Source organism: Nuphar pumila, chromosome 2 (assembly GCF_984573655.1).
Source record: "Nuphar pumila chromosome 2, dmNupPumi1.hap1.1, whole genome shotgun sequence".
Classification (NCBI taxonomy): domain Eukaryota; kingdom Viridiplantae; phylum Streptophyta; class Magnoliopsida; order Nymphaeales; family Nymphaeaceae; genus Nuphar; species Nuphar pumila.
In genome coordinates this window covers 117,807,601-117,832,224 of record NC_143250.1, presented here as the reverse complement: position 1 = coordinate 117,832,224, position 24,624 = coordinate 117,807,601, and the positions used below count along the sequence as shown (strand labels likewise).

At 38.1% G+C, this 24,624-nt stretch overlaps 1 protein-coding gene across 3 annotated transcripts in view; it reads left to right on the top strand.

Moving 5' to 3' along the window:
• Window positions 1–7,837: 7,837 nt before the first annotated feature.
• The window catches only part of LOC149846890 (omega-amidase, chloroplastic-like), a 67,595-nt gene continuing 50,808 nt past the window's right edge, over window positions 7,838–24,624 (top strand). Inside the window, exons 1-2 of one of the 3 annotated variants that reach the window (XM_089998194.1) lie at window positions 7,838–8,212; window positions 20,218–20,334. In XM_089998194.1, the coding sequence (XP_089854320.1) occupies window positions 7,937–8,212; window positions 20,218–20,334 (393 nt within the window). In that variant the 5' untranslated portion in view covers window positions 7,838–7,936. The remainder of the gene's footprint in view (window positions 8,213–20,217; window positions 20,335–24,624) is intronic. The other 2 variants (XM_089998192.1, XM_089998193.1) reach the window with 2 other exon arrangements.

Genomic DNA, 24,624 nt, shown 5'->3' with positions numbered 1-24,624 from the left:
CATTTGGTGCCCCAGTCCTTTTTCAGATGAAACATGATGGCTCTAAACGGTTATATGTGGATTACCGGGCTTTGAACAAGGTCACGGTGAAGAACAAGTACCCATTGCCATTGATAGCAGACTTGTTCGATCAGCTAGGCAGTGCCCGTATCTTTTCCAAGCTAGATCTGCGATCGGGTTACTGGCAGGTGAGGATTGCCGAAGGTGATGAGCCGAAAACAACTTGCGTCACTCGCTATGGTGCTTACGAATTTTTAGTAATGCCATTCGGGTTGACAAATGCTCCAGCCACTTTCACGACTTTAATGAACCAGATCTTCTACCCTTACTTAGACAAGTTTGTGGTAGTCTACCTGGATGATATCGTGATCTACAGCAGCAACATGGAGGAGCATGCCGGGCACTTGCGAACAGTGTTTTAGGTGCTGAAGGATAATGACCTCTGTGTCAAACGAGAGAAGTGTCTCTTCGGGCAGGAGGAGATCAGCTTCCTTGGCCACATTGTGGGGCGTGGTGTGTTGCGTATGGACGGGCAGAAGATAGGGGCCATCCAGGAATGGGTTCCGCCAAGCAAAGTGCTAGAATTGCGGTCATTCCTTGGTTTGGCAAACTATTATCGGCGTTTTATCGAAGGTTATTCCCTCATTGCTGCGCCCCTCACGGATTTGTTAAAGAAGAATCGAGTATGGCTTTGGACAGGAGCGTGCCAAGATGCCTTCGATGGCTTGAAGAAAGCCTTAGTGAGGGAGCCAGCGCTGCGACTGCCTGATCATTCGAGACCCTTCGAAGTCCACACTGATGCCTCAGACTTTACCATTGGCGGAGTTATTATACAAGACGGTCATCCGATCGCATATGAGAGTCGTAAGCTGAAGGATGCAGAGAGGCGGTACACAGTGCACGAACGTGAGATGACCGCCATTGTGTATTGCCTCAGGACCTGGCGGCACTACCTTTTGGGTGCCGAGTTCGTCGTCAAGACGGACAACGTGGCCACGAGCTATTTTCAGACACAAAAGAAGTTGATGCCCAAGCAAGCTCGATGGCAGATGTTTTTGGCTGAGTTCGACTTTGCCTTAGAGTACAAGGTTGGAAAAACCAATGTTGTGGCGGATGCCCTGAGCCGTAGGGCTGAATTAGCTGCTGCGCGCGCAGAGCCTTCTGAAGTGCATTTGGAGGGTGCATTGCTGAGCCGCATCCGCGAGGGTACACAGCAGGATCCGACCTCACAACACCTTGTTTCTCTGGCGCAGGCAGGGAAGACTCAGCGATTTTGGCTACAGGATGGCCTCCTTGTAACAAAAGGGGGACACATCTTTGTACCACGGTGGGGAAGCCTTCGCCGAGAGCTACTCAAGGAGTGCCATGATACACTATGGGCCGGCCATCCTGGTCAGGAGCGGACCTTAGCACTCCTTGAGCGCGGCTACTATTGGCCGCAGATGAGAGACGATGTTGATGGGTATGTGCGGACATGCCTCATCTGCCAGCAAGATAATGGGACAAACCAGAAGGCTGTCGGTCTCCTTGAGCCTCTACCAATTCCAGAACGTCCTTGGGAAAGCATCTCTATGGACTTTATTGTTAGTCTGCCGAAGGTAGAGGGCCTCAGTTCTATTTTGGTTGTGGTGGATCGTTTCTCAAAGTATGCCACATTCATTTCAGCTTCTAAGGAGTGCCCTGCAGAGAAGACTGCAGAGTTGTTCGTAAAGCATGTGGTGAAGCACTGGGGCATACCAAAGAACATTGTGAGTGATCGTGATGCTCGCTTCACGGGCAAGTTCTGACGTGAAGTATTTCGGCTACTTGGCTCTGAGTTGCTGTTTTCAACTAGCTTCCATCCGCAGACTGATGGGCAGACAGAGCGTATCAACGGGATTCTGGAGCAGTATCTTAGGCACTTTGTTAGTGCTAATCAGAAAAATTGGGTGAAGCTCCTTGATGTGGCACAGTTTTGTTATAATCTGCAGAAGAGCGAGTCCTCAGGCCACAGCCCGTTCGAGATAGCCACGGGGCAGCAGCCACTGACCCTGCACACGCTTGCCGCACAAGAAAAGGGAAGGCCATCCTTCGCCTATCAGTTTGTTCGCGATTGGCACGAGTAGAATGAGTTGGCGAAGGCATTCTTACACAAAGCGGCAAAGAGAATGAAGAAGTGGGCGGACAAACACCGTCGGCCCGCAGGGTTCCAAGTTGGGGACCAAGTGTTGGTGAAGTTATATCCTGGTCGCACAGGCATCTTCCGCGGGCGGCACCGCGGACTACTCAGAAAGTATGAGGGACCCTTCACCATCACAAAGAAGGTGGGCAAGCTGACATATAAGCTAGAGTTGCCCCCAGACTTCAAGGTGCACCCGGTGTTCCACGTGTGCAACCTCAAGCAGTTCCATCCAGATGATGGAGACCCGGAACGCAATGTGCCGCAACGCGCTCCCATCATGCAGAGGGCCCCGGCAGCACAACGGGCCGAGAAGCACCTCAGTCAGATCCTTCGTCACAAGGTCAACTACTTGGGGCAAGCGAAGAAATACTTGGTGCAGTGGGAGGAAACAGCGGAACCAACGTGGGAGCCTGCATTTCGAATGAACAGCCGCTACCCGGCTGAAGTCAGGGCTTACCACAAAACAGATGGTGCCGAGGACGGCGCATGATTTGAAGGGGGGAGCATGTTCCCTTGCGACTTACAGTGTACAGTTGCGCTTAGAGTCTGTTTTGCTTTTGTTGGGTCTGATGTAAGCTGCCCGGTTCAGGTGAATTAATACCCCGAAGGGGCAGCCCGTATACTTGAACTGTAATAGCCTGCGGGCAAAATTGTGAATGAATCAAATGCGTTGAGCTTTCTTTTGTTCACCCTCGTTGTGATTGCTTCTTGTGATTGCAACTTCTCTCCCTCTATTCTCTCTTGCTCTCTTGCACTCTGATCATAAGCTTCCGCGACCGGCAAGCGAGCTGACGAGTAGGCTTGCGGCGGTAAGGAAGGACCGTCGCGCCGCGCTGGCCCATTGAAGGAAATAGGCCCGTGACAACACTGTTCTTTTATTTTTATTAGATTATTATTATCCCATTTCTTTAATTTACAATTCAGCATGCAAACAAAGGCAACAACTCGCATCTACTCCTGCGAGAGCCATCACGGGACTCCCGCCCGTGGAAACACATAGAACAGTGCAATGCAGTATAAAATATTAATGTGATTTTTGCGATGCATTTAAAATAAATAAAAGAGTAAACCACAGCTCGAGGCCCACCCGACCCACGAAATTCATTTTGATCATCGATGCACCATATGCAAAAATCATAACAACATGCCATATAGAAAATAAACCACATGCTTTTTAAATGCACATTCATATATGCAAATCTTTATCATGCGAATGAAACAAAAATATTCATAAGCATGTATTTACTTAATTCATATGCTACCATGTCAAGTGCATTCTTTCATGCTAATGTATATTTCCTTTGATTGTATGTGCTCATGTAAGTGCATATTCCCATCAAGTGTGTATATTCATGCCAATTCACGATCTCAATAAATCAATCCATGTACTCATTAAATTCTGCATATACTTAGCAAATGCATGTTCAAATCAAATTCTGCATAAACATAGAAATGCATGTAACTATTTATGTGTTGTTTTTCTTTTTGAAATACACATCTACACCTCAATACACATACTATTAATACCATGTTTCTCTTTTTGAAAAGAACATGTACCCATCAATGCACTGTGTAACTCAAATCATCGATTTAAACCGCATACATATACTTATAGTTGTAAAATATTTATTTTATTATATATATTTATATATTTTATACATACATACATATATATGTATATTTTTTTTAGGCTTACACCCAGCCGACTAGTCGACTGAGGTCTCATACAGGCCCAGCCGACCTTGGTCGGTTGGGTCTGGTTTGACCCCAGACCGGGCTTAGCAGTGGACTGGCAGGCTTGTCTCAGTCCTGCCCAAGGGCCGGACTGGGCCTGGCAGACCCCTACCAGCCCAGGCTAGCCGAGCCGGCCCAGCCCGGGCCTGTGTTTGCACTGTCAAGGCCAGCTGACAACCCAACCAACCAACAAATATATATATATATATATATATATATATATATATATATATATATATATATATATATATATATTGTAAAACATCCCTCTTTTTTTTTTCTATTTATCTTGACCTGGGCCGACTCAGCCGAACCACTCGGCTAAGCCCTGCGGCTCGGCAGGCCCTGCCAACCCTGCTAGACACAGTCCAGTCGGGTCTGGCAGACCTGTCAAACAGTGACAGGTCTGGCCCTGATTCGGTCCCTAAAAGAAATATTTATGGGTCCTATAAGGACCTGATTCCTTGCAAATTTCCAACTATGCATATAGATCCAGATGAAAAACATATATAAAAGCATCAATCAGAGGTATACATGCATGCTTCTATGGATTTATAGACCAAACATGCAGATTTAATATGGTCACATTCACATATGATACGAACCTGATAAATCTATAGACGTGTTTAAAAATCAACAAGAGCAATAAAGCTCATTTGTGAATACTTATGCAACAATACATATTTACTTAATGTTTTCAATAACACATCATTAAATACACATTTTCTGAAAAACATATGTATACAACATGATTTCAACTCATACTTGCATGCATATACACATCCCATATTGAAATCCACCAATGGAAATCGATATCTAACAAAGGGGTTCCCAAAAGAACCACTCCCACGAAGAATAAAAATTTGGTTATATAATACATAAATTTTATTTCATGAGAAAGGTAGAAATATACAAAAATACAACCATGGAGGACGATCCATGGATCATCCTCCATGTGATCTTAAGAAACACATACTCCACACATTTTTTCCATGAATTTCCCAACAAAAATATTGCATAAAATCGATCCGACATTCGATTTCTCACTTGGATACAAAAGAAGACCCTTATCATTATAATGATTGGAAGAGAACAAGAGGATACAAGTTGGGTGGTTGGAGAAGAAGAGCCTTCTTCTTCCTCCCTCTTCCTTTCTTTCCCCTTCTTTTCTTTTCTCTCTCTCTTCCCCTCTTTTCCTTTATTTCCCTTCTCTTTTTTTTTAATATATAAAGTGAGGGAGAGGGGGGTGACGCCCCCCCTTCTCCAGCCCTTTCTAAAAGGGCTGGAGAGTCTCCAATATGGGAAACTCTTCCCTAGTTTTCCAAAATTTTAAAAACTCTCATGTTGACTTTTCTAAAACTTTCATTTTTTTTAAAGTCCTTAAATTCTCTTAGCTCTTTTTAGGTAAGTATAGAGACTCTTTTTTTAAGAAGTCCTAATCAGCCCTAAACCAAAATTCAGAATTAATATAATATAATTAATTAATTATTGATTAATTAAAATTATCTAAAAACTTTCAAAAATAGCCAAATTAACCCAAAAGGCTTCCTAACCTTATTAAACCCCAAATTAAAGCTTTATATTGAATTTAAAGCTAGAAAAACATGAGGCTTGGATTTAGATCCAGATTTGGATAAAAAAATCTAAACCTATACCCAAAATAAAAATGGATCAAGATATGGATTAAATCCAGATTTAAGTAGGTCTTAAATAAGATCCAAATCCACAATAATTTGGACCATAGGCATTGAATCCAACCCGATCCAACTCCGGATCCGTTTTGACAAACTGCTAATTTTTTAGAAAAATGCAATTTTTGGACCAATCGTAGCTCGAATCAAGGAAAATAAAATGTCGTTGCGCTAAGAGTTTCGAGATGCATCCAACGACATATTACATGAATATCAAACTCTAAATTTTGCTAAAAAATAACCTGAATTTTGCTTAAATTTTACTTGAATTTAAAGGTCGAAAATAAAACTCTTTATTTCGCTTCGATTGGCTCATTACTATCTTGTCGATGGAACCCGGGACAAGCCCGGACTTAAAGACATCAGTCTAAAAATTGAGACTCAAATGATTTTTCTTCCACACAACCAAATTTTTGAAAATCTCATGAAATGACTAAGTACGAAAATGCGATATTACAGGTATAGCCTTTCAAGCTCTTCGGCTAACTACCGATAGCCATTTTTGGTTTACTAGCTTGCAATCAGTGAGCAAAACTGTAATGTTTATGAGTCCATAGTTTGGATCGGTTTGGATTATGATGTTGTAAGTGGTTCAGATGTGTGACCAACACCATAGACTCCGGAGTTGTTTACATGAGTTGCTATGCTCTAGGAGGCTATTTTCAAAATATCTGATTAATGGAGAGTATGTCATTGAAAATGTCTACAAAGAGAATGAGGAAAGAGAATGAGTAAAGAAGAATAAAATATAAAAATAACATGTGTGCTTAGTTAGAAAAGCTAAATTAAGAATATAAGCTTAGAACTTACTACATTTATAAGGATCATATCTTATTTGTAAATGAGAACTTACTCAATTGTAGATCACCCTCGCTTTATTACAACTATAGGTTAAGAAGCAACTGTAAACAGAAAGACTTGACTTGTGGACTTGACCTCAGTTACTGGTGGATCTAGAAGTATTTGGAGTACTTTGATTTATTTATGTATTTTATTTGATGTTATGAACATGTATTTTGGTTTTTGATCTTGGATGAACACTGATGTTGAATGAATGAACTTATCTTTATGTAGAACTTGTTATTAAAAAAAAAAGTTCTACCTTCATTTTAGAGGTTGTTTTGATAATTTTTCTCTGAAAATTAACATCCACAAACCTGGGTTCAAGAGGCCCCAGTTCAAATCGTTACATATATATACACAAAGCATGCTTATACACCATAGGCAAAAATCCATCGTACGCTATCCCTTTCACTTCTCTCTTCTAATCTCTTTCTCCACTCTACCATTGCCATATTTTTCTTTTACAATTTGTCTTTGCGTTTAAGTTTGAGAAAAGGACTAAGGCATATTCTTCTTGATTTGTTATAGGAATGATAAAACTCCATTTCTCCAACAATGCATACTTAAACCAATGGGGGCTCCACTTGTCTGGCAGGAGCAGCTAGTGCACGTGACCTTGTGTTGGGAACAGGTTCAAAACCCAATGGTATAGTTGTATCCAGCTTGTCTTAAAAAAAAAACAATGCATATGTAAATTTCTCCAATAGGTTTGGATTTTCATCCTTGTATAAGTCAAGAGTCTACACAAATTATCCGAAGGCCTAGGGGGTTAATGGAAAAAAGGGGCTTTCGGCTTCCCTGATCATTTGAATGGTGATGACACATATTGATACACGTGAATAGAAGTGAACCGCGAGTCTAAATTTACCCAAATCTTCTAGCTCAGAGTAGTGAGTGACCTTTCCCTCTTCTCTGACATTCATCGAGGTTGATTAATTGGCTAATTAGCAGAAATGGATGCAGTATACATATCATAAAAAAAAAGAACACACCATCCTACCAAAAAAAACCCACCTCAACATCACAGGCAAAAACCCACCACCAGAAAAAAGAGAGAGAGAGAGAGAGAGAGAGAGAGAGAGAGAGAGAGAGGGGCAAACCTAACTCACATTCACGCGATGCTCGGCTGGAGTTTGCCTTTTTTGGGTTGTGCTCAGCAGTAAAGGAGAACAAATATGAGTTGCAAAGGAGAAGAAAGGAGGCAAAAAAGAAAAACCTGGATTCGTTTCCCGACCGGGGGGTGGGGGGGGGTGGTGGTCGGAAAACGAGTCCGTGTATTTTACCCCACTAAAATCTCGTTTTTTTGGTTTGTGTCATTGCATAGAAACTGCACGTTTTTTCATAATTTTGCGCAGAAAACATGTGTTTTGCGTGACATGCAAACGAGCTCTGGGAGTAAAAAAAAAAAAAGAAGAATAAAAAAGGCGACAGGTAGGTGGCGCGCTATTTCCATCCGGGGCGATGCCAAGGCAAGAGCAAGACTGAAGGCGACAACAAAACACTCTCGATGCCGCTACCTTGTTCATCCACTTTTTCATCTACGGCGCTCCGTTTCGGCCGCCTCTTGGCCTGTCATCCATCTCGTCTCTTGCCCGCACGTCATTGGTGTTCTTCATTTCCTTCTCTGACCTCTCGCAACACCCGGAGGGGGCTGTGCTTCGTCTACCCTTCTCCTCAAATCATTCCCAAGCCCAGCGCCTTTTCCTCGATGGCTTCCGTTTTTAAGCCCGACGAATCCCGCCGTCCCTCCGCCCTCCCCTTGCCCTCGCCCCCAGTCTCCAAGGTACTCTTTCTGTGTGTGTGTGTGTGTGTGGTTGGTGGTGAGAGTTCTATTCAGAGAGGGTTTCGATTGGCTCGATTAAGATACATTTCTGTAGTGTTTAGTTAAGAGGCATCTGCCTTGTACTGGGTAGGTTTAAGACCTTTGCTCACTCTTGCTTCTTTATAAGATGGGAGCAGATGGTTACCCAAATAATCTCAAGCCCTATATCTGGAGGCTATACGGCATCATGCCTCTGTAAATCTTGCTAACAAGGATCTAACTTCAAAAACTTGGGTGTGACGAGCAAATGGGCTAGCACCAATGTGTAAGAGTTTTTTGTGATTAATGCGTCGTCGAAGTTCTCATGGATAGGTTAAAGTTCTGTGGCAGGTGAAGGAGTTGGGTTGAAATGCAGCTGGTCAGTTATCAAAGTGCTATAGTAGGAGATCTATAACAATCCAATGTCACTTCATGACCGCATCTATAGCACCCAATTGAGAGATTGGCGCAATGAACTGGTCTGTGTTAAGGGTTCTGTACTTGAATACAATCCAGAGATACGATGCTTTTCCTGGTAAAGATGCCAGGAAGAATCTATTGTAGATTCATGGGATATCCCAAATGCTGAACTTGAGAGTGAGGTCTCATTAAGGTGATAGCGCAAACTAATGGTGGAAGTGGGAAGCAGAGTTCGTCCATGCAAAATCTTGAGGCCTAAACTTAGAGTCTTAGTATATATTCGGCATCAATTTTCACTTACTTTGTCTGAAGAAATAAAAGTTGCTGTTAATCTAGAACTGAACCCCTCAATAATTTGCAAGTGGTCAACAGGTTTGTTCAGATCGAGGATTCTCCTTCTAGAGCTAGTGAACCAGCTGGGATGATTTCGAGCAATTTCAGCTGGACTAACTGACCATTTGTTCAATCTTTGGGTTTATACCTTTTCTTGCCCCGTATTCATGTGCACGAGAAGTATAAGACCCACAATTTTCCAATAAAAATTCTGAAGAAAACTAAGAGGTATTTTATGTAAAATTATTATATTAACCCAGAATGTGAATAGAACGAATTTTATCGAGCCAATTATACTTAGGATGTATATATCCTCACAGTTAAGGAACTATAACTCTCTCCCATGACAAAATTAGGAGATTTTGCAGCCAATCTACTTCGTCTCGTCTAGACGAAGAAAATGATGTACTTAGATTTTTTTTATAAAAAATATCAGCGAAACCCCAAAAATACGTGGGTCCTATAAAAAACATCTCACTAAAAATATCTTGTGGAATCCATATAAATATTCAATGTAATTATTAAGTGGGGCCCCACATGGATATGTATCTCATTATGTTATTTTGCTATTAAGTTTGGATCTTAGATTAGGTAGACCAAGGTTTTAAAACCCGTGACTCGGAACTCGACTCGTTCTTTATTGACTCGTGACTCGGCGGGTCAACTCGGTGACTCGGACCGGGTTTTGTTAACTTTTGATTTTAAAAGAAAAACAATATATAATTTGTCTAAAACCATGTTTTTGAGTAAACATAGTCTCCAAATGTCTGTAAGAATATAAAAACAACTGCAAAGAGCTATAGAGGTTTGCTTGAATAATTGAATTTGATATCTATACAAGCACTTTGACTAATTCATGACTTGAATTAGAGGATTTGGTCACCATGAGTTGAGTCTGCTACTACCTAAGGTTCCTAAAATGGCCAATCATATATGCTAGCTTGTTTTAAAAGTTTTAATTCCCTCTCTAACAAATCCATAAATGTAAAACAGGGATATATGTGCATATTGAAAGTTTACAGAATGCCCAATATCAACATAAATAAGCAATTTTCTCATGTATAAAACTATGCAGGAAATATATTAATGGCACAACTATAAAAAGACTACTAATATTTGAATATGTACAATGCTTGTTCACATAACAAATGGATGATGAAACCTAAATGTGACTTCCCATAGGCACAGTTGACCCGCCATATATAGTGAGAATCATTTCTTTAAAATATTTTGCTAGAATAAGTTGATAACACAGGGTGAACAGTAGTTCGAACAACATGGTGATTTTATTCTATGGATTTAAATGCTTTTTTATCTTTAAATGATTTTTATTTTTTTTATACAAAATCTGGGGGTAACCCTTGTTAAAATATATGTACTTATATATTTCGAAACTGTAATTTGAAACTCAAAAAACAAATTTCAAACATCCCAAAACTCGCCCGAGTCAGGCCGAGTCAAGCCGAGTCAGGCCGAGTCAAGCCCGAGTCAAGCCCGAGTTTTGGCAAACCGAGTTTGCCTTGCCGGGTTGACTCGCTGGAGGGGCGAGCCGAGCCGAGTCAACGTTACTCGGCGAGTTTTAAAACACTGAGGTAGACTAACCGAATCAAAACCAGACCACACATAGATCCAAGATCTATATTTTTGTCTATAAATAAGAGGAGACCATTCCTCCTTTTAGAAAAAATTACAGCCCTCTCTCTTTCTCTATTCTCTGACTTGGTTCTAGTCTAGGTTAAGCCTAGATGACTTAGACCAAGCCTTCTTGCAATGAGCTTGGACCTGCCTAGTCTAGGTTGAGCCCAGTTGGATCAAGTCAACTTGACCTATCAGGTTAGCCTTTGTCTCTCTTCCTTTATTTTGGTCTTAGCCTAGGTCAATACCACTTGACCTAGACTGAGTTTATTTGAGGTAAGCTTGGACCCACTTGACCTAGACCGAACCTAGTTGGGACAAAACTCCTTGTTCCTGACTGCTTGACCTATTCTACAATTTCCTTGACTAGGTCCAACCCATCTGACCTAGCCTAGCCCACTTGAGGTAGGCTCAAACCCAGTTGGACCTAAACTAGGTCCAATCCGATTTTGGTCTAAACCTTGTCATTTCGCTGCGCTGCTGAGTTCTGCAAGAAACACTCTTACTTATGACTGTACCAGACATAAAGGACGTGCCAACCATGACCTAGGAGTGCCTCAACGTCGCGTTGAGCTACCGCCGCCGATCCTTGGTAGGTTTGCGCACCGAACAGTGCCAAGGCTACTGCTTTTCATAGTATACATGTATTTTGTCTTATCGTCGCACTGTATGACACTAAGGCTTCTGCTTTTCACAATATATATATACTTTGCTTATGCATTTTGTCTTTTCGTCGTGCTGTATGACGCTAAGGCTCTTGCTTTTCGCAATATATATGTACTTTACTTATGCATTTTGTCTTGTCGTCGCACCGAACGATGCCAAGCCTTCTGCTTTCTGCAATATATACGTAGTTTGCTTATGCATTTTGTCTTACCGTCGCGATGCTAAGGCTTCTGCTTTACGCAATTTACTTAGCTCGATTTCACCCACTGAGCCTTACTTACGCTTTTTATATTTGTTGTCGCGCTGTTATGTGCACAGACTCTCACTTTTACTAAATATAGCTATGCATAAATAAGCAAATGGAGACTGCTCCCTATTGCCAAAGCGATTCCAAATACCCTTCTTCATTCAGGATATTGTTTGACGAAGAAACCTCTATTGAAAAGGTTTCATAATTTGCGCAAAACCGTTTTTACGTAAATATCTAAGTCACTAGCGTATGGCATAACTAAGGCCTGGGTTTTCAATAAATCATAGAAGATGCAAAGTACGCACAACAGTGCACATCTATCCCCGAATGAGCGTAGCACTTCCTCTATCAAAGAAAGAAGGTGCTGCCAAATTTTCTGACAATATGCTCACTGAGCTTAAAAGGGCATAGCGCTTTCTCCGTCAAAGAAATGAGGTGTTGCTGATATTTTTTTTTGACAAGATGCTCACCGAGCCTAAAAGAGCGTAGCGCTTTTTCCGTCAAACAACGGAGGTGTTGTCAAAATTTCTGACAAGTTACCTTTCGTAGTAAAAAGGTACGACATGCTTTCTTCGTTAAATAGAGGAAGTGTTGCCGAATTTTTTGGCAAATTACCTGCCTGAGCTAGTATAAATGGCACGATAATGCCCCCATTATCAGAACCCTTCCTGGATGGCTCGTTCCACTTCCGCCTTAAAGGGCACCGTACTCGTAAGGGCTGATGCGCCTTGTTAGGCCAGTGCTCGTTGTGGCTACTTACGCCGAGCAGTCGATCCAAAGCGATCATTGTTTATACATGTCCATGTGAAACATTATACTACAACAAGACTTGTAAGGGCCGTTGTGCCGGAGTTGGTTGTCCATCCGCAAGGGGTGAAGTGCTCGTGAAGGCCATAGATGCCAAGAGTGAGGTCCTGCATGCATATGAATAAAACATAATGGTAGTCTTTGACCACACGGGAACCGGCTTGTGCTTCAGAAAACTAAGTGGGTTTGAGATACATGTTCCCTTAGTGTAGAATGCACTGGATTTTCTAAGTGGTACTAAACATCCTAATAAGAAAGATTATTCTGTCGAACCCCTTCAGGACTTGCGCTCACCGTGGCATGACAGTGATGGTACCACCTCGAGTGACTTGTATGATGTTATTGACCAAAGAGTTTAGGTGACCTCTCGTCACTCGAAGGTTAGGAGGTCGGGTTATCCTTAAGATCTAGGGATTGAACCCCGCTACTGCAGTAAAAGGATACATCCGAAATGGCTTGGTGGGGGTCTCCCAACATTAAAAATGTTGCCCCACTATGGATAGGCTCACTCAAGTCTTTGGGGTATACAAAAGACATAGTATAATAAACCCCCACATGACTTTGTTTGACGTCGAAGTTAAGTTCTCTCGCATACCAAGGGGTGAACGAGTAAATATCAAAACAATGCATTAGTTATAGGTACAATGATGAATAAATGAATGAATAAATGTGCATTAGTGTTACTCATGCATCACCTTATGAAAGGTATTGATATCGGTACATTGCTAGACCAATCAAGTAAATGACCCAAATTGTATCCGCATGACTAAGCTAAGCTCGATGAGCTGTTGCTTTGATTCGTAGCAACTGTAGCCCTAAAGAGGTTTTTTTGTGTTTATATGCTAAGTCGTGGAGACTTGAGCTACGATGTTCCAACTGCGGCCCTAAAGAGGCTTTTCATGTTTATACGCTAAGTCATGGAGACTTGAACTACAATGTTTTAATTACGGCCTTGAAGAGGCTCCTCATGTTTTCAAGTTTTATACTTGTTAGAATTGGAATGCTTTCCTACCAAACCAACAATGATTTTGATCCCGTTTTATGGGGGATACAGATACTGCACCTACGATATGATATGCGTAGCAGGACGACATCGAGTTCCAGAGTTTATCGAGACTGTTTTGGACATTTTATTTATAAAACCAGTTTTATAGAATACTGCTTTACCAATCAGTGTTGTTTTTAATAAATAACTCGTTTTGATTTGCGTAAATGAAATACTTAGGTGGTCAATGAGTGCTTGGCCATATACCTGTGACTTGCCTGACATCTTATAAAATCGATGACTAAATATTGTCTATTTTCACTGCTAAAGACCTTTTCTAAATTCCGCTGAAAAAAAATCCATGAATTTTTGACTAAGTTTTGTTTTGGAAATCCGGGGCGTTACGTGAAGCCAATTGTTTCATTCAAATAAATGCTTGTTTTCTGTTTTCCCGAGGATATGACATAAACCGCCTTTGGTTTATTGTGATTTCTGTTTTCAAGAATAATTTTAATATTCACCTATATTTTTACTATCAAGAATAATATATTGGTTCACAAGATCGTTAGACGGGATTTGAGTTTTTTTGAATTGGCATTGAAATTCATCCAGAATTCCACAAGAGCATCAAGAATTTCAGTGGTTGATTGATATCCAATTTATGATTCTCTCTAGCAGTGATAATCCCACCGCTCATCCAAAATTTTTATAAGTGGCTTGATAGTGTTGTCTAGGGTCTGCATTCCGAATGATATTCTTGATTTCAATGTCAATGTTTTATGCTTCTTTCTTCAATTGGAGTTAAGAAAATGAGTCATTGGATTATCACCAAACGAAGCTTCAAATAGCTCCAACCAAAATACCGAAAAAGGATCACACACAAGAACCACAAGGGTTCATACAACGATACCCGAAGAAGGGTATACAAAAGAGAAGACAAAAAAAATTATTGAATGGGTAAAACACCCTTAAAAGTCATACAAAGTGAGGGGGCTTTGCCCCATGTTTATAATGCATTGAAGAGAGGTAGGAGAGGGAGTTGTTGGGCTCCCAATGGCTCTAAATAGAGTCGTTGAGAGTCCAATGACTATCTTGCTTTTTGACTAGGTCAAACGTTGACTAATCAACAAGCCTAAAAAGGTACAAAAAATGAAAAATAAAATTCCTATTCTAACTAGACTAATCCTATTCTAACTAGACTTAAACAAATCCTAGTTAGTCTAGGATATTACATATAATTTAACACTCTCCCTCAAACTTACGGTTGGATAACCGAAAGTTTTTTCAAGAGAAAGTGAAATTGAGGAGCAGCGAGAGGGTTGGTAAAGAAATCTACCATTTGATATTCTGAGAAGACATAGGGAAGCTCAATGGTGCTTTGTAGAAATTTCTCTCGTACGTAGTAACATTCCATCTTGATATACTTAGTTCGTTCGTGGAATGTTCGATTGCTGGCAATTTAAATAGAACTTTTGTTATCAAAGCAAAGTCGTGATGCTCTTGCACTCTTAACACCCATGTCTTGAAGCAATCGCCTTAGCTGGACTACTTTCATGGTGGTTATAACCATGACTCTGTACTCGGCTTCAGTTGACGAAAGCAAGACTTTTTGTTGCTTCTTGCACCTCCAAGAAACCAATGATTCACTTAAAAACACACAAAAACCAATAGTTGAGTGTCGATAATTGGGATCACTTCTCCAATCTGCATCAGTATAAGCAGTTAAATCTAAGGAAGAAGAAGCAAACAAGAAAAATTCTCAAAAAATAAAAGTTTTAATATATCTAATAATGCATAAAACAACTCCCAGATGGACAGTAGTAGGAGCATGTTGAAATTGGCTTGCTGTGTGAATGACATGCGCAATGTCAGGTCTTGTAATGGAGAGATAAGACAGTGCCCCGACAAGTTGTCTATAAGGTGTTGGATTTTCAAGCGGGTCTCCATCATCAATCTTCATTTTGACATTTACAAATTCGGGAGTGTCAACCTGTCTTCCATCTGAGATACCAAACTTGTCAACAATATCTAGAGCAAATTTAGATTGAGTTAGCAAATAGCCTTTAGGGGAATAAGCAACTTCTATTCCAAGAAAGAATTTTAGAAAACCCAAGTCACTCATTTAAAAGTGTATTTTGAGAAACTTTTTAATATTGTCAACTCTTTGTTTATCACTTTCAGTGATGATCATGTCGTCTACATAGAGAAGAAAAATAATAATACTTACATCAGAATTCTTAACAAACAAAACTGTGTTAGTAAGACAAGATTGAAAACCATAATCAAGCATAACTTGACTAAACTTATCGTACCAAGCTTTTGAGGCTTGTTTAAGTCCGTATAAAGCCTTATTTAAACGAAGAGTTTTTTCTTTAGGAATATTGATGCCAGGTGGTGGTTCATGTATATTTTGTCAGCTAGGCTTTCATTAAAAAATACATTTTTGACATCCATTTGGTATATATGCCATTTCTTTACAAAGGCAAGAGCTATTAGAATCCTTACTGTCAACTGAGGTAAAAGTCTCTTCATAGTCTATTACTTATTCTTGGGAATAGCCTTTGTCAACTAATCAGACTTTAAACCTCTCAAGAGTGCCATCACTCTTGGTTTTAACTTTGTATACTCATCGACAATCTATAGGTTTTTTGCCTAGTGGAATATCTTGAATGGTTCGGGTATTTATTTTTTCTAAGGCTTTTAATTATTCTGTCATAGCTTTGACCCATTAAGGCTGTTCTTTTGCTGCAGCATAGTTAGAAGGCTTTTTGTAGGAGTGTATCAAGGCAATGTAAGCTTGATATTATGGTAAAAAAGACTCATAGGACACAAACTTTTTGAGAACTTTTGACACTTTAGATGACTTTTTAGTTGATATTTGTTCATATTCTTTAGTATATTTTTCGAGAGCACATGTTTTTTCTAAATTTTTTTGCCTATAATATTGAATACAATCTTGATTATCACTAAATGATTCTGATACTTATCGTATCATTTTGATCGTCTTGACTTTCATCAATATCACTTTCATTAATCTTTGGAACTAAGTCCAACAAAAAAGAATACTCATCTATTTTCGTAGGGTTCTCACTAAAAGAACTTTCCTTTTCTAAGAAGGATACATTCCTTGATATATATAATTTTTTAGTTTTAAGGTCAAAACATCTATAGCTTTTTTGGTGACTTGCATATCCTAAAAAGGCATAATGAATGAAGCGAGGAGAGAATTTATCATTTTTATCCGTCAAAACAAAATATTTGCACCAAAAAACCCTCAACCTAGAATAATCTAGAATTTGCTTGAAAAGTTTTTTCACATGAAGAATATTGTTTAGTGAAGAAGATGGCATTCTGTTAATAAGATAGCATTCTGTTAATAAGATAAACTGCAGTTAGAGTAGCTTCGACCCAAAAAGTTTTTGGTACTTAATGTGAAATGAGTAAAATTCTTGTTGTTTCTATCATATGCCTATGCTTTCTTTCTGTTAAATCATTTTGTTGAGTATAGGGACATGATCTTTGATGCGTAATACCGTATAGGTTCAAATAATCTTTAAATTCTTTTGATAAAAATTCATCTCCTTAATTAGTGCGAAAAATTGAAATATCATTCTTAAATTGATTTTTGACTAGATTATGAAATATTTAAAAATGTGAGAAAACTTCAGATTTATGTTTAAGAAAATAAATCCAAGTATGTCTTGTAAAGTCATCTACGAAAATTACATAATATATGAAACCACCTTTTGATATAACAGGTGCGGGTCCCCATACATTCGAATGTATTAACTCAAGTGGTCGTGAAGAAACAAAGTTTTTTTCTTAAAAAGGTAATCTTTTCATTTTTCCAAGAATACATTTTTCATATGTAAAAGTTTCAAAATTACAAAATTTTTTCATCTTTGAAAAAAACTGGATCTTGGATATATTAGGATGGCCAAGTCTTTTGTACCATAGATCCAAGTTCATTTTCTGGACATTACAACATAACGTACTCTTGGGTATTTCCAAAAAATCTATGTAGTACAAGCCTCCTTCTCTATGGCTTTCCCCAATCAGCTTCCTTGACTGGTGATCCTACACTCAACAACTACGAGAGGAGAAGAAAACATTACACCCATGGTCAGATAATTGAGAGACAAATAAAAGATTTAGATTAAGTTTAAGAATATATCTAATTTGTGGAATACAAAATCTTTTTAAGTTTTGAGAAATATTTTCAAAATTTCTTATTCCTTTGATTTCAAGAGATGTTTCATCAACGGTAAAAACATTCGACTCATTTGAGTTATGACATTCGGATAACATATCTATGTTTGGTGTCATATGAAAAGAAGCACCTGAGTCAAGAAGCCAAAGGGATTTACCGGAATCAAAAATGCCGATGGAGAAAACATCGGCTCCAGTGGATGAAGATGCTCCTTTAAGTAGTAGTTGAAGTGCCTCCACTAATTATGTTAAGAACATGCTTCCAATGGATGTCTCATTTGAATCTTGTGGAGATTCGACCGAAGCAACATTCTTTTCATAGGATTTCTTCAATTTGGACAATAAGTCTTTACATGTCCCTGTTCTCGACAATATTAAGAAATGACTTTTCTTTTTTCAAAATCATTTCCTTGCTTCTCATCATTAGTCCTCCCATAGTGTGGAGGTTTGTGTGTATGAACATGATTTCTCGGTCTAGATACAGCTAGAACCGAGTCATCATCACTTTTAGAGATTCTCTTCTTGAGCCTATTCTCTTCCATGCTCAACTCTTTTATTGTGTCTTCTATGAAAGGAACCTTTTCTCGATGAAGGAGAATGAATTTAGTTGATTCAAATACCGATCTTATTCTACTAATAAATTGAAAATAGTGCTCTACATTTATTTTGGTGGAGTTTTATGTCTTGTGGACAATGCCACTTAGGTTGAAGGAGAGCCAATTTTTCCTATAATTCGGATAAACTATTATAGTATTCTTTAATGCTCTTGTCTCTTTGAACCATATTTCTAACTTTGTCTTGTAAGTTACATACATATGCAATATTTTTAAGAGAATACATGCTCTTAAGATAGTCCCAAGTATCGTTAGCATATTCAAATTTTGCAAGACTTGAACATTTTTTGATGTCGACACTACTTATGAGTTAAGACATAATCTTGGTATGTCCCATTCTTCATTCTTTTCACTTTTTTTCATAAGTGGTAATAAATTTGTTTTTCTCAATCTCCGTAAGAGGTATTTCTTTATCTCCTTCTACCTTTATAAGGATTAACTTAGGTTCCAAATCGGTTTCATCAATTAATCTCTACAACCCCTTTCCCCACATGAGGTGCTTCATTATTGAAGCTCATGTAACATAGTTAGAATTGTTAAGCTTGATGGGTTTAATGGTGACATTATCATTGTCATCCATTTTATAAGGTTTTGAGAGAAAAATAAATAAAGAGAGAAGAGAGATAGAAAAAGGAGAAGAGATAAAAGAGAGGATAATAAGTATTCCACCACCGATAATAAGTACGAATCCTTCTCCAAGCTCTTTACACGATCACGATTTTGAAAAGAACTTCACTTCTTTTCCAAACTTTTTGAATGACACATTTCCCGATGCACCGAAAATAAATTTAGCTTGATCGCTAAGATCTGATACCATGTAAGAAAATGAATTCTTGGATCATCACCAAACGAAGCTTCAAATAGCTCCAACTAAAATACCGAAAAAGGATCACACACAAGAACCACAAGGGTTCATTCAATGATACCTGAAAAAGGTATACAAAAGAAAAGAAAACAAATGTATTTATTGAATTGGTAAAACACCCTTAAAAGTCATACAAAGTGAGGGGGCTTTGCCCCATATTTATAATGCATTGAAGAGAGGTAGGACAGGAAGTCGTTGGGCTCCCAACGACTCTAAATTGACTAGGTCAAACGTTGACTAGTCAAAAAGCCTAAAAATGTACAAAAAATGAAAAATAAAATTCCTATTCTAACTAGACTTAAACAAATCCTAGTTAGTCTAGGATATTACATATAATTTAACACTGGATTCATATAATATATTCTGGGAAGATTGAATATCTTTAAATCGACTTGTCTGGTTCATCAAGCCTGGATATTCTTTCTGGAGTTTATGTGAATCTTTATTTGGGGCTTGTGGCTGTGATTCTGGTGGCTCTTTTTCGCATATGGGATAATCCAAAAACACAAGCACCTTAAGGGAGGACATGATTAATGCCAGCTTCTTAGTTTTAAATTTTCATGAAATATCTCTGATTGGCAGTAGGATTGAATCCTTTTGACGATTCAGGTGTTTTTTCGGTAGGAATCCATTTTTTCGTATGGGAGACCCAATAATCAATGCTTGAGTGAGCCATAATCTCTCTCTCTCTCTCTCTCACTCACACACACACACTCACACACACACAAGAGTTAGCAACTTAGCACACTTTAAGGTTAGTACGATACTTTTCTTTTTCCTATAAGCTCTGATACTTTTTTTTTTAAATTTCACTGCACATGGAATTCCTAGAAGCTTTAGTCTCCTTTCTTTGCTTTTTCATTCATGAAATTTCACATTTTAGTTTTTAGAAAAGAAAAAGGGAAATGGATTGCTAGTGGTCAAACATGGTGAACTCTGAAAACTTTGGTGACTCATGCAGCTAGGAAGCGTGTGCTTTTATATTTTTTTGGGTTCTCTGAAAATGATACAAGATATACAGAAATATAGAAACATCCAGATATCCATTTTTCATACATACGTTCTGATGCATGCTAGATATATGGGAGTTCCCTTTTTGATGTCACACCTCAATTATTTTATAGTACAAATGAACTTGCATGTCATTTTGTTTGTTTGAGTTTGTTGCCTCAACTGTGACTAATAAATTTTATTCTATTTCAGTTCAAGATTGCTCTCTGCCAGTTGTCAGTTACTGAAGATAAAGGGAAAAACATTGCTCATACACGTGATGCAATTGAAGAAGCTGCAGAAAAGGGTGCTCAACTGGTTGTCCTACCTGTAAGCAAACTAAACAGTTTGACAGCTAATGGATACAAAATTCTGTTCAGATTTAGTATATGAGATACATGGTTCATACCTGGAAATTACTGATTGTTGTAACTTAATATGCTACTGTTATGGGTGAAAAATGGTCTGGCTATATTTTGAAGTTGTACGGTGCTTTCTCAACAAAATGGCGTTAGCATTCTAGATCTTGAAAAGCAAAGTGGGAAGAAAACGGTTGGCAGTTGCTTGATATATTCAATAGGCTTATTCATCATTTATTCAAAAACTTTCTTGTTCATATATTGGTGTGAAAGTGGATTTATACTTGAATGTACTCATGGAATTAATGTCACATATATTGGGAGACATGCATATACATCTTTATCTACATCCATGCATCTGTTATACCATTGAGATTGGGTAGTGAGGAACAGAAGTGAGTATAGACCTGAAATAGCATGTGGCCATTCTCGTTGGTCATATTGTCTGAGGAAATGGCAATCAGTGGTTTTCTAATTAAATAGGTTGAGCTTTTAGTGGATAAAATTCCTCTTCTATTAAGCAGGTGCAATTCCAGCTTTAGGAGAGCATTCCTTTGGCTGTCAAGTGGCAGTGGAAGTTCCGACAATGGGGATAAAAGAAAGTCTTTTAGTGGAAAAAATGTGGAAAATGAAATTAAGAAATGAAAATTAATAAAAAATTTGAACAGCAAAAACAGAGAACAGGAAAATGGAAATCTGATCAATGTTAAATATGTTTTTCAGATGTTTGATAAAACATAAATAAAACATGCCAGAAAGTATGGTTTAAATGGCACCAATTTAACAGGTTAGATATCTCCCAGTCTTTGTACAGTAGATGAGGCAAAACTTCATTTGCTTGCCTTGCCAATGAAATAAACAAGAACTTGTAGCCACGAGAAATTATCTTTAAGGGTAAACCCTCCTCTCTGCCAGAATAACATGTATTTTTTGGAGCAGATGACCTTTACTTCATGTGGTTGTTTCTAATGTTTTTAAGTATATCTTGCAATACATTTTAATTAGGTAAAAAAAGCTGCTGTTTCGATTGAAGCAGTTGCATAGAAGAGGTAACTTCTATTTAGCTGCATAGATAGATGGCAATTTATATTTAGCTGCATAGACCTTGGGTACTAGGTCCTTTAGGGAATATAGTCTGTGTTTGATAGATTTTCTAATTGGTAATTGCTTTCAAACAGAAATTACAATGCAGAACTTTTATTTAACTGCGTCATTTAAACTCTATGTACTTGTTTAATTGGTCTGCTCTTGGTGCTCTTGGTTTCATATTTGTGCTTCCCTTTCATGGTCTGCTTTATGTTTGGGTGTTCCTCCAGCTGATTTGCTTCTTTCTATTATGGGTTGGAATTCGTTATCACTTCCACAGTTATGTATATTTTTGCACTTGTTCTAATGATCTTATTGTTTTATAAATGTGCATATCTTCATTGATTTGTGTGTCATTTAAGAGGTAGGTCCTGATTATCTCTTCAGTATCGAGAATTTTCTTTTTGAGAAAATTACAAAAAGCAGTCCAACCTAACAGCTATTTAGAAAGAACTGCCAACATTTTGATTATTACATTTGATTGCCTGCTTTTATCATTTTCCTTACAAAGACACGTGTTCCTAAATTCTTTCATTTGAATGTTCTTTAGCCAACAAAACGAGTAAAATGTCCTCAATTATTAAAATTAAATATAGGATGAGTTGTTTTATCAGCAAAGAACAGAAAATTCATAGGCAGTTCTATGCGTGTGGTAGAGTAAGGGTTGATTAATGCCAGATTAAGGAAGAGGTAGAGTTGTTTTGGAATATCATGCACTGGTCAAAGCTCGTGGGTTTTAATGAACTTGTGTCAATTATTCTTGTTCTTTTTTTTAGGAAACAATTGAGATTTCCCTGTTTGTTTCAAAAGGAAGACATGGAATTGTGATTAGATTACTGTTTGTAGATGGAGAAATCTTTGCACATTGAATAATGAAGATGATATGTCACGTATTAAGAAGTTGTTGCAAGATCAATTCCAAATGAAGTATTTAGGTCCTTTACCATATTTTTTTCAATATAGAACATGTTAGAAGGAATCAAGGCATGAAGTCTACCCAACACAAGTATGTGATTTGATCTACTTAAATGTACATGTGTGATTGATTGGAAACCCGTGATGATTCCCATAACACTTGAAACCAGAATGAAGAGGACCAAGGAAGATCTGTTATTGAAACTAGAGAAATTCAAGAGTAGGGTTGGTGCCTTGCACTATTTAACTTTTACTAAGCCTAAGATAGTGTATGCTTGTAATATATATTGCTAGTTCATGTGCTTGCCAAGAACTACTCATCTGGATGTAGTTAAAAATGCCAATTAGCTATGGGTCCGATGCATGTAAATTTCTAAAAGTATGGGTGCAGGGGTATGACTATTATATATGTATTACTACAATATATATAACGACCCCAACTCATACCCGTGAAAAAGTGGATTTTTTTTTCAACTGCGGAAACATTCCCAGAAACCCAGGGTCTTTACAGTTTAACCACAACCACCACCACAAGTGATCTTATACCCATCTTCCAACACAAACCAACTTTATTTATTAAAGTGCATAGACTTTGAGACATAAGCAAATAAAATATAAATAAAGCAAAAAGAAGAGCCACACTGTCCTAAGTAAAGTTTGCCCAGAAGTCGCATAGCTCTCGTAGCTCTTCGCAAAGTAAATCTCTTCACTAGGCCTCCGAGACTGTAAAAAAATACCAAAGTAGGGGTATCAGAATCCAAAGAATTCTGTGTACGAATCCTTATAATGAAACAAATAAGTAAAAAGAGCACAAATAAAATTCATGCAATATTTTAGAGGGATGCAATTATGACAAATTCATAATTCAAATAATCACTTAAGCAATAGAAAACATCAATTAAGCATTAAAGACAATTATCATGCACTAGAAAACACATATCATGCAATTACCCATATATGACAAGTAAATATGCATGATCTGATGCATAACAGGAATATGCATGATTTCAGTGCACATGCATGAATAAATTATTATCATTTATCAGAGTTTTCTTTTTATATGCATGTCCCTATTAAATCCACACAAACTTTAGTTCCTCTTTTTATTACCGTTGCCCGCGGATACTCCAAACGGGTAAAGTTTTCCGAGGTCAAGTGGGTCCTCAGTTGTAGCTTACCACACAATTTGTATTTTATTACTAGGTTTCACACTTAGCCCTCGATCGATATCAGGAATCCACGCCATCTATCGAAATATTGAAAATCTACATATAATGTCGGGACAATAGGAAAATCCACATCCACTGATGCCACTTTCTTGGTATACCAAAACAACAGTTGTGTCTACACATCACTCTCCGACAAAGTGACAGACTTTCCCTAAAACAGTGAACAAGAGAATAACCTTAATATCGGGTTCAGTGACACAACAACGCATACAGACTTTTAGTATCCTCACGGTTTCCCCAAAATCGTAATGTCCAAGATTCTCATACTATAGAAGGGACATCAAGGCAGCATAAATTACACTGTTCTTTTAATTTCTTTTATCTTGTTATTAATTCATTCTCTTTAAATTGCAATTCATCATGCAAAATTAATAACACAGGTTCACAAATCCCTATGTGAAGCTCTTCATGGGACCACAACCCGTGACAACATAGAACAATGCAATTAGAACAATAATATCACATTTGATTTTTGCAATGCATAGAACAATTAAAATAAAGAGCAACACGTGCTCAAGGCTCACACAGCCTACGATGATCCATTTTGATCATCGATGCATTCTTATGCAAAAATCATAAATAACATACCACTATGCATTCATTTCATATGCCTTTCAATGCACAATCATGTATGCCAATATAGAAATGTGCATCAAACAACAACATTCAGATGCATGTGTATGGGTTCACATTTTCATGTTAAATGCATGCTTTCATTCAATTCACATATTCATGTCAAATGCATCCTTCCATTCATGAATCATTTTAATCAAACATGTGAACACTCATGCAATCATTTACATGCAAAAACATATCAATTCCATGTATGTACATGCACATGAAAACAACTATGCAATAATATTTTAATTAAGCATGAGATACTACGTGTAAGCATACAAATATTCCATTCTTTTGCATGAACACAACTATGTCTAATCTCATAAACAAAACCCAACATTTATGTGACCACATGAACTTGCATTCTGGTTTCCATTAAGTACAAAAAAAAAATCATTTTTTTTAAAGTGCCT